Consider the following 11,910-nt stretch of genomic DNA (forward strand, 5'->3'; position numbering starts at 1 on the left):
AAATTATTCACGAAATCTTTTGAGCACCTTGGGACAAAATAGAGAAACAGCATCTTGGATGATTAGCTAAACACATTGTGATAATGCACAGGGCATTGGGAGAAGTTTTAATTTGCCGTTAGTTAAAAAACCACTAATCCATGATCATTCAAGCCATACCCTTTTCAACATTTATTATACTACTGACAAAGGAAACTTCATCCACATTCAATTTTTCAAATATGCTATTTTGTATTTATTTCAGAAAAAATAATTTATATAAAAGTATTATTTTCCCTTAGTGCTTCATCTTTAACATTTTGGTATAAGGAAGCAAAAAGTTGACACAATTATTCACAGTTTTCAAAAGATGCTAGTAAAGAGGAAAGAGGTGTTTAGTTTCTAAATTGTTCAGATTGATGATTCTACTTTGGGGCTCAGCTAATTTTTTTTTTCTAAAAGGCCCGATATTTTAGACTTTGACTAATTAGTCTCCATCATAACTACTCAACTCTGCCATTTTAGTGCAAAAGCAGCATAGATAATACATAAACAAATGAGCGTGGTTGAGTTCCAGTAGATTTATAAAACCAGGTGGATTTGGTCCATAGGCTATAGTTTGTCAGCCCCTGCTCTACATGAATACTATTCAATGGATTCTCCAGTTTATATATGGCAACTTTTCCTTAGTTATGACTAAACCTTGAACTTCCACTAACTTCTCTGTGAATAAGCTCAATAGGCTTCATATTCAGACTACTATTTATTCCTAAGAAATACATGAAATAAATATTTTGTCTTCCCTATTTTACGATAAGACAATGAGCAACTTGGGACAAATTTAGTGAAATGATATGGCTTGCTTAAGGACCCAGAGAAAGTGATTATGCATTAAAACACAATGCATAGTTCCTGCTATATTTACGGCTTTTCCCCCAACAATTAATGATATTAATTTACTCCAGATAAATGCACATATGTATGAAAAAAATGACATAACCACCCTCCCTAACACCTTTTATTTTTTTGCCAGTGTAGGAGAAAACTGAACTCACCCCAGATCAACAGAATCTTCTACATTATATTATGGATTCATATAGCAAACAGAGGATGCCTCAGGAAATAATGAATAAAATTGTATGTACAACATGTGAAAATACATGGGTTTAAAGTTAAAATTTTCTGGAGTTTTTACTACCTTGGAGGTGAAATTTACATATAAGTCTGTTACTTTGAAATTGTTAGAGCTGAGAATTTTAGCCATACATTTAAACTTTTAGTAGCATTAAATGACTAATGAGTAAGAAGTCTCATATCTATCTTGGTAAAAGTAATTGCTCTCCAAGGATTTGAAAAATATAAGTTGGGTTTTTAAATGTAATTGTCTAAATCTGGTTCTTTATTCTAATGATTTTATATGACTTTATACTTTTATCTACTTATTAATTATCTGCTTTTTTTTCTTAAAATTTAGTTAAAAGAAGAATTCAGTGCAGAAGAAAATTTTCTCATTTTAACAGAAATGGCTACCAGTCATGTACAGATTCTTGTGGAATTCACAAAAAAATTGCCAGGTATTGTTACATGTACTTTCTTCTCTGCTAGATTGTGCAATATTCTTGTGATATTGAGAGAAGCAGTTCTATTTCATTGCAAAATGGGAATCATCTCACATCTGATTTAATGTTTCTACTATAGACATGAAATGTTAGAGCTAGATGAGATATTTAAAATCACATAATAATTCTTCCAAACTAATAGATTATGACACTGAAACTTTGTAAAGCTGTCATTCATCCATTTATTTATTTAATAATAAATATTTGTTGATACCTACTCAATATTAAGTACCTAGCTATTACCTTCAAGGAGAGTTATTAGAGGCTATAATAAAAAGTATATACAAAGTTCTCTTTAAACAGAGAGGAAGTAATTACTAATTATATCTGAGAAAGACAGGGAGGCTTCTGAAAAAAAAATATTTGACTTGTGTCTAAAAGAAAAAGGAGCGTTTCAGGTAGCATGGAAGAAAGGGGGCATTGCAAGTTAAGAAATCTGCTTGTGAAAATATAATGAGGCATGAACAAGAATAGAATTATTAGAGATGGCAGAGAAAATTCAGTGTGGCTATAGCATAATGTCTGTGTCTCCTTGGTTAGACATAAGGCAAGCTGGTATCAGACTGCATAGGCCTAACGAAGGAATTTAATTCTTGTCCCCTGGATGGTAAAGAGTTTTGGGTGGCATTTTTGGGGGGAGGGGGATACAGGGATGTGATTTATGTTATAGGGATATGGCTTTATTAGGTTTGCATGAGATCGATTTGAATAGGGAGGGACTGGAGGCAAGGAGGATCAGTTAATATGCTACTTCAGTCCAGGCAAGAAGGCTTGAAATAAAACATTAGCACTGTGAGAGAGAACAGGAAACAAAGAGATTCAAAAATTGATAAGATTTCATGAACTAGTGTTCATCATGTGTGGGACGAGGGATGGGGATTTATCCACAGTCATTTGATGGTGCCAGTATGAAAACTGGAATGCAAGATTCTTATATCCCAGGCCAGAATTCTTTCAGACACAATTTTAAAGTAATTTAAGCCAATAGGTTTAAGTTTTTTCATTGTTTTAAAAATATATTAGTACATTAGTATCCCATGGTCTACAAGAGTATAATAAATACCTTGCATAGCAGCATAACACTGTAATTAAATTAAAGAAGGTAACTTCTGACATATGATTTTAATTAGACAGGTTAATTTGCCTTCTTTTGCAAACATTATGCTATTATTTTATTAGATGCATCATAAATAGATATAAGCCTACATAAAACACAAAATGCGGGGAGAAAGTTCTCATTATCATTGAAAAATTAATATTCTCTTATTTTTTTAACAATAAAAGAGGAACTTAATTTGTTATATGCTAATTAAGTTTAAGGCAATCTTAATCAAAAACAAGATTACACAAGAGTAAAAATTGTAGAAGACATTGAAAAGGGAGAAATATGATGTTTTTGTTGTTTATAAAAAAAGATTTTTCTGTTCAAATGGTCACTTGGTTTTGAACCAAGAAATAATTAAAGCCAAAAAAAAAAATCTCACTCATATAAAGGTAGCTTATCTAAAAGCAATGGCAATATCTTACGCACTTCTTCATTCCCAGTGCCTGACCTGGTTTCTGGGGGAGGGAAAGAGTACAATTAATGTGTATTTAATGAGTAAAGCAGAGGGAAAAAAAAAAAATACAGAAGGGGGAAAAAAAAAAGCCAAAAACCCTTAAGGTAAAAAAAAAATTAATAATAATTGTACAAGTGACATTATTACAAAGAGTAATAATAGTGATATAATACCAATAATGAAAGAGTGTTTTATGAAGGGCAGTGTTGAATCATTCCATTCTGAGGCTCATTTGAGCTTAACCTGTGCTGGGCCCTGTCCAGGGTGCTGGAGACCTGACCTATTTCCTGCCCTCAGAGGAGCGCTTAGATTCTTCAAAATAGCGACGTTACTTCTTGATCCTTAGCATTACTCTCTCTTAACTCTCATTGCTATTTAATACTTTCCTAAGCTATTTAGACTCTGGAGGAATTATTTTATCTCTATTCATGGGGTGTGTGCATGCATATGTACACCCGAGCTTGTATTTGTTTCTCCTTCATTCCTTCAGTCATTCAATTTTTCAAGAAGTAATTCTTGGATACCAATTATGTGCCTGGTACTGGGGATACAAAAGTGAACACAACAGGCAAAGTCTGTCCCCAAGAAGTTTACCCTCCAGTAGAGGTGGCAGATAGTTAACAAATAATCAAACAAATAATTCTATAACATCTTGTCAGGTAATGGTAATTTCTGTGAATAAAAATAAAGCAGTTAAGGACTAGTGAGTGCTAGGGAGTACTGTTTAGGTAAGGTCACCTTAAAGCAGAGAGCCATAGGGATAACTGGGGAAGAGCATTCACCTCTGAGGCAAAAGCAGGCTTGTGTGTTCACAACACATCCAGGGGGCAGTGTGGCTCCAGTACAATGAGTGAAGGGGAAGAAAGAAGGGAATGAGGTTACAGAGACTGCTGAGTACTATAGCATATACACCTGGATAAGGACTTTGGATCTTCCAGGTGGTTAATATTCCTTTAGATTATCAATTTTTGCCCACATTTCTCTGATTTTCCACATCCTGCATGGTGCAGTGCTGAGCTCAGAGAAGATACTTCAACATGACCTTGATTGGAGTTTTTCTTTTAATGCTACCCATTCTCCAAATTGAATAAATATTTTTGAGTTGGCCAAATATTCCTTTAAACCTCTGGACACACATATAGATTTTTCTGGCTTGTAGATACTTCCATCTTGCAGAGATAACCTGTGTTACCAGATATGACTAAAATAATGGCTCAAACAGCATTTGGTTGCTTCTAATTTATGAGGACTGCTTCATCTGGGCCAGCCTGTCTTTATCATAATTTATATATTTGGTGTGGGTTTGACATCCTCTTTTGCCCAACTTGTTTATCAAATCCTATTCAATGAAGATAAAAAGTCAGCTTCTATTTGGGAGAGAACAATAGATACTTATTGTCTCAACTACCCAATCTTAAAACAATTACAAAATCACTTTATGAAAATTTTTTTATCAATGGGGATGATAATGATGACAAAATATTATTACACAGCATTTATAACTCCTTGGTACTGATTCGATTATCGTCTTCATCCAGGATTTCAGACATTGGACCATGAAGATCAGATTGCTTTGCTGAAAGGGTCTGCCGTTGAAGCTATGTTCCTTCGTTCAGCTGAGATTTTCAATAAGAAACTTCCAGCTGGACATACTGACCTATTGGAGGAGAGAATTCGAAAGAGTGGTAAGTGACTTGTTTAATGGTAAATAGAGTGTTTCTGCAAGTAAGAATTTGTACACCCCATGAAGGCAAGGCTCTCACCTGTCTTATGCAACAGTATGTGCCTATTGTGACTTGCATGGAGAATGGCTCTCCATGCAAGTCATATGTCTTAACCACTAGGCGACACTGCCTCCCAAGAGACAAATAAAATCATAGTATGAGTAACTCAGTTTAACTTATCATAGAGTAATGCTGTGACAGGGAGGATCAAGAAACATCAGAATGTCTCAACAAATTGTGTTAAATAGATGGGACTTTTAGAGGCCTCGTTCAGAGATCCTTGTTGCAATAGCAAAATACCAAAAATACTCTCTTCAATTCACTGAGAGGAAGGGCTACAGGAAGAATTTTTAAAAGATTGTAAAGTTAGTCTGATAAAAACATATATAGCATAAAGGAGTTGAGATTATCCAGTCCAGAAAGAGATTCATTCAATGAGAACCTCCAGGTATGGTTATCGGTTGGGGTGTGTGCATACACACGTGCGTTCAGCACCCCTCAGCTTGTTCTCTGTATCTATGGGTCTGTTTCTGTTTTGTTTATTACCAATCTCTATTCAAAGAAACTATTCTCAATCTATCATCAATTTCTATCCAAAGAAAAATAAGAAAAAATAATGGTGACACTTATATATCATTTATTATGTTTCAGACACTGTGCTAAATAACATATATGATTTCATCAAATCCTTAACAATATCATGTGAAATAACTACTATTATTATTCCCACTTTATAGACAAGAAATCTGAGATGGAGAGTGAATAAATAACTTTCCCAGAGACAGACAGGAAGTCTGACTTCAAAAGACATATGTCTTAACCACTAGGCGACACTGCCTCCCAAGAGACAAATAAAATCATAGTATGAGTAACTCAGTTTAACTTATCATAGAGTAATGCTGTGACAGGGAGGATCAAGAAACATCAGAATGTCTCAACAAAACAAAACAGAAACAGAAACAGACCCACAGATACGGAGAACAAGCTGAAGGTTGCCAAGGGGAAGGGGGTGGGGACAGGGGGAAATTGTGCTATAATAATAATAAAAAGAAAGAGCTATCAGAATGGAGCACCAGAAATTCTAAGCAATTTATCCTAGGACACACTTAAAGTAGGATAAGTTCTTATTTTTCTGAGAGGTTTTATATATGGCTTGGGCAGTGGGTCGAGGGCAGGTTATGAATGAGATGAGATGTCTTTAGAAGATCTTTTTTTTGCTAAAGTATCATTATTCTAGAATTGTCTAGAACAAATTTAAATATTCATAAAACCAGTATTTCAGAATAGATTTTGGAAGAAAAGTTTTCAGCCAGTTCTTCATCTGCGATATAAGTAAAATGATTGAAAAAATTAAAGATTATTTTTCAAAAGCAGTCTTTCCATAGTCGTTAGGTTTTGTCCTCTTAATTAAAAATGGAAAGCATCATTAGCATCATTGGTAGATTTTAAAAAACATTTTAAAAGTATGCATTATTTTACATATCCATTGCTTTATTAGTTTAGCAACTACTTCAAAATAAGGTACTATGGTGGTAGTGAAAAAAGGAATCAGACATGTTTCTCCCCCTAGGAAGCTTACAGTCTAGTGGGAAGAGATGAACGGTACAGAGTTAGTTGAAATGTGGAAGAGGAGAACTGAGAGAGAGATGACTTCTGGTTAGGAGGGCCCTGGAAAGATTTTGTTGGCATTGGAGCTGGGCCTCGAATGATATTTTGTGTGACATTCAGGGCGGTGGTCCAGGAGAGAAGGATTAATCGGAGCAAAGGAGTGAGGCAAGAAACCAGGTCACACACACGAAGAAGAGTGAATAGTTGAGCTTGATTGGATTAATGATTGCATTAAAGAGAAATACAAAGAAAAAAAAAATCAGAACCAAATGGTTAAGGGCCTTGAATGCTGGGCTAAAAATTTTATTCTTTATTTTCTACGTAATGGGGAGACATTGAAGATTGTTGAAGGAGGAAGGAAACATCAAATTCTGCTTTACGGATCTTCCAGCAATGTTAGGATAAGCCAGGATAGGAGAAACCTGGGAGAAGGCAAGACATCTCCAAGGAGAAATGGAGAGGAAGAAATATATTATTACAGCTTCTCACTCTTTGAAAGACGTTATGTTGTCAAGAAATATGGATTCTGGTCCTGGACAGATTGTATCACTTCCCTGTTCTGGGCCTTAATTTATAGAGAGAGAGAGGGACAGGGGTGGTGGATGGGGAGAGAGACAGACAGTGACAGAGACAGAGACAAAGACAGAGACAGTCCAGGAAGCTGGGGTCTGGTTGGTGGTTTAGCCAGTCACTTGGCCAGCTACTTAAGTATCCTGATATTTTATTTGATTTGATTTTATTATTCCACAGTGGTAAGAATATTTAACATGAAATTTACCCTCTTGACAGATGTTTAAGTGTGTAATATGGTATTGTAGACTATTGGTACAATGTCATACAGTAGATCTCTAGGACTTATTAAAATAAACCTCCCATAACTAGTTTGATCTCTTTGAAATCATGTCTAATTTTAATATTTGTTCTACAGTCTCACCTGTATTTTGATATTAAAAACTCCATAGGCAGGGGCTATCTCTTTTTGATTCAACATTTTCTCTCAGATATCAACCACATGCCTGGCTTAGGGTGGTGATTCAACAAACACCTGTAAAATGAATGAATGAAAGAATGAATGAGTCTTGTCCATCTATTTACTTCTTAGATTGTTCTTCCCCTGAATATCAGTGATGGGTGTCCCAGACTGGCAACTAATCAACAAAAAGTCATTTTTTTCCTGATCTTGCCTGTAGTAATTATTTTGAGGATCAGATAACCTCTTTTGTATTTCAGTGTAAGAAAAGGAGAAAGAGTGTAAGTAGAAAAGATGAGTCATAAAGTCAATTCAAGTGCCAGACAAAAAAAAAGGGGGGGTGCAGTTTTGCCATATGAATTAGAATGTTTCAATGGGAGGACATCTGAAGGATTATTATCCAGCAGCTGTTTCTCTCTCTCTCTCTCTCTCTCTCTCTCTCTCTCTCTCTCCACCCTGCCTCTCTCTATCCTCTCTCCCTCTCTCTCCCTCCCTCTCCCTTTTGCCTGGCTCCATCAACCTCCTGGCTTCTGAGCTACGTTAGCAACTGCCATTTCCATGATGATTACTGGGGCAGTACCAAGTCCCTTCCCCAGCCTGGCTACGGTGGGGGAAGTCTCTTTTCACTCTGGTTCAGCTGAGAGAAAAAAACAGACTTGTCCAAAGTAAGTTTATTGGAAAACTAGGAGGAAAATTGTGAATGTTTATATGTGTAATGAATGGATCTGTTAATTATAGTACCAAAAGCTAACAATTATTCAATATCTATTATGTGTCAGGCTCTATCCTAAGTGTTTGTGTGAGTGTGGGTTTTACAAGAAGCAGACACCAAGATGGTGTGTGCAAGAGATTAATTGAGGGAAATGCCTCTGAAAAATAAGTGGAGAGAAAGCAGATGTAGACAAAGAGAGCTCAACACCACCATGCTGATCTGACATCTGTGAAAGGAAAGATGCAAGAAAGGGTTGGGTAGGAAGAACCACAGCCCCATTCTCAGTCTCAGCTAAGCCAACAGGCATAGAATAAATCAAAGCTGCTCACTGGAGGATTCTTCCACTGGGCAGAAATAGGCTAACACTCTACTGGCAAGAATATTTATGAAGCCAAAATTGCAGTAAGTGCTAGATTATTAAAGACACTGAATGCCACAAAAGTAGTTTTAGTTCTTATATAATGGGGTGCTTCTGTAATATTCTGAGCAGATGTGACATGACCATAGAGGAGCTGTAAAAACAACTTCTTAGCAGCAATGTGAAGGGAAGTTTAGAGAGATTGAAACAAGAAGCAGAGATGAATGCAATAACCACATGAGACATGGTGAGGGTCTTGCAGGTGAAAAATATGTAATCGAAAAGAAAAAATCTTGCACGCGAACATACATTTCAGAACTTGATTCTGAAAATTTCTGAAACTTTCAAAAATTTCCAGCTTGTGACCTGTATAAATAAATATGCATGCCTCCAGTTTATAATAAGATACTTTACCCAAACATCAGCCACATGAAAATTAAAACCATCCAAACTCACAGGCTGCTTAGTATTTTATTGTCTATAATGATTGTTCGATTTATTAATATTTATGAATTTGCTTCCCCAGTAGATTTTCAGAACATTGTCTCTTCCACACACCACATAAAAACCTGATCTTGCAAGATGACCTTTCAGAATAACTTTTCATTCTTATGTAAATATAACACATTCTTATTTTAATTGTACATTTAATTCCACAGTAATATAATATCTCAAAATTATGCTGTTTATGCCTACATGACTCTAAAAAATATAATGTGAAATTTCCTTTCTTGTCCTTCAAATTCATACTCTTTTGTTTGCTATTATTAAATCCCAATTATATGCACAAAGATACTGTCTCCTGAGATACATTTACTTAATGAAGGTTACAGTGTTTATTCATGCTAATTGAGGCCTCAGACATATATCTGACAATCTGTGGTTGAGTTGTTTCTACATAATTCTAATGCATCATTTTTTAAATTACAAATGTAGTATTAATTCCTAATGTAATATTATAATGTAATATTATATAATTTGTATTAAAATAGAAATCATATAATATCATAAAATATGTTAGGACTGAAATAGGCTTACTAATGATGAATGAGTTTATATTTTAACATTAAGGTATTAGCAATAACATCTTACAGACCAAAGTAACTCGTTCTGTTAATTTCAATATAAATAACCTCTGGAATTTATAGCATTTTGTGGCCTTTTTTGATCCTCATAAAAGACAGAAATGAAATATTCAATTCAGTGAGAATGATTTTCAGATGACAGTATAACCCATGATTTTGCAATGGTTTGCTTTTACATGTATCATCTTGTTTTTATTATCAATGGCCTCTGTATGCGAGTGCTACACTCCAATTTTATTGATGGGGAAATGGGCTTAGAGAGGCCAGATGACCTGCCCAAGGTCATTCAGTTAATTAACAGAGTGCCAAGAGATGAACGCAGCTGTTATACTCAGAGCCCAGCACTCTTTCTGTCACTCGCTAAGATGTATAATACTTGCCCAATATTGGCTGATAGGGAATATAAAGACCAGTAAGATATGGTCCCTGCCCTTTGGTTGAGAGAGAAAGTATAAGCAGCAGCCAGCAATTTGAAATGGCTTTTAAGTAAATGATAAAATGAATAGATGCAGTGAGTTTAGAGAAAGGAGAAATTCTTCTTATTAATAGAATGATGAAGCCATAGTTTGTTTATAGAGCATAGTAAAGTATACTGTATGTAGTACATTATGTTTGTTTTTCTGCTCTTAATATGTATATGACTTCACTGCTTTAGACTTGGAAACAAATGAAAACAATTAGAAGAACTAAATTTTTTAAAGAAGCAGATATAAGCTATCAGTTCTAATACTGTCTTTGAAGGAAAGTTTAGAAATATAAAGAAACAAACAACAGAATATTTATAAGAAAGGTAAATGCTTAAGTTTAAGTTTAGTATTCTTAACACCTCTCTTTTTGCTTTTCAAAGTGGTCATGTGACAATTTTGGCATGGACAAATTTGGGTCTCAAATTGTAGGAAGAAAGTTTTTCAAAATAAGAGAAAGTATTAATGTGATATGAGTTGATTATTTCCATTGGCCCTCAGCTATATTCCCTTAAGCCTTTTATATCTGTCCAGTTTGGGCATTATATATTTATGTATCTGCCTCTTCCGTTAATCTGTCAGCTGCTTGAGGATTGTTCCTAGCACCGTTATAGTGCACAAAATCTGGCAAATTTTATTGAGATGAATCTTGAACTTTACAGTTCAAACCTTGGCAACTCCTAAGAACTGGTGAGATCTAATTTGGCCAGATAACTTTTAGCCACTAGGACTAATGGGAAGTATGTTACTTATTATAAATATTTTCAGTTAAAAGTAGTTATGTTTTGAATTGCTATTTTAACATCAGCTTTTTACTTAAGGCTGACAGTAAGGCACAAATGACCCTGAGTAGAGTTTAGCAGTTGAAATAGAGGTCAGGCTCCAATCTCTCAGCACCACGAGAATATTTCCATTGTCTTAATGGCATCCTTTCCCCATTCACAAGAAACTATTCACAAGAAACTAGCAAAATGTAATGTTGCCTAATTTAACACACATTTATTAGTCTCCTACCACGTCTCCAGCAGGATGCTAGTTAATAACAGAGATGAATAAGAAGCATCCATAGACTACCCTTTATTGGTCAGGCAGTGTGCCAGGCACTTGGAATACAGCAGTTGGTTCCTGCTCTCATAAAATGTATAGGTTATTTCACACTCTAATGGGAAGGAGAGATATGAATTGTGATTGGTACAATGGAATTGAACATAGAAAAGGGAGCAACTTATTCTGCTACACTGTGACAGGGAAAGCTCCAGAGAGAGTGGGTGGGGGATCCTAGCCTAACAAGGATCCTTTGCCTAATATGCACATTTGTATATAAAACATAGATACACACGCACACGCGTGCACGCACACACACACACACACACACACACACACACTTTTGCTTATTTTTTGTCCCCAATTAAAACTAGAAAGTTAAATAAAAGACGTTTACATTTAAAATAACACAGCATAGTGTTAATTCTATCAAATGGTTATTCTCAAAATATTTTTGATCATTGAACAATTAATTTATCAATCAAGGACTTTAAAAAAGAAAACATGAAACGGAGCAGTAGTAACATAAATGGTTTTCTACAACTGGACTTTTCCAGAGTGGTCTTTGTGATTAAATTAGAAAATAGCTCCCCCTTGTGACCAAAAATCAGCTAATGCGGCATGAGAACCAAAATGAAGCAAACCTTAAGCCAGTCTCCAGAAAGGAGGAAGCAGGAAAACAGGAAAAGACTGCCCCTTCAGGATGATGTTATTGTTACATTTCTTATGTTAGACATTACTAGTTCATGAACACTTAAAGTAGTGGTCCCCAACCTTTCTGACACCAG

The 11,910-nt window shown here is 35.2% G+C and overlaps 1 protein-coding gene across 5 annotated transcripts in view; it reads left to right on the plus strand.

Moving 5' to 3' along the window:
* The window catches only part of NR1H4 (nuclear receptor subfamily 1 group H member 4), a 65,603-nt gene that overhangs the window by 44,982 nt on the left and 8,711 nt on the right, over positions 1-11,910 (plus strand). For all 5 annotated transcript variants that reach the window (XM_011386658.1, XM_011386664.1, XM_011386671.1 and 2 more), the window contains 3 exons: positions 1,018-1,116; positions 1,454-1,553; positions 4,696-4,842. In XM_011386658.1, the coding sequence (XP_011384960.1) occupies positions 1,018-1,116; positions 1,454-1,553; positions 4,696-4,842 (346 nt within the window). The remainder of the gene's footprint in view (positions 1-1,017; positions 1,117-1,453; positions 1,554-4,695; positions 4,843-11,910) is intronic.

This window comes from Pteropus vampyrus, unplaced genomic scaffold, assembly GCF_000151845.1.
Source record: "Pteropus vampyrus isolate Shadow unplaced genomic scaffold, Pvam_2.0 Scaffold16, whole genome shotgun sequence".
NCBI lineage: Eukaryota > Metazoa > Chordata > Mammalia > Chiroptera > Pteropodidae > Pteropus > Pteropus vampyrus.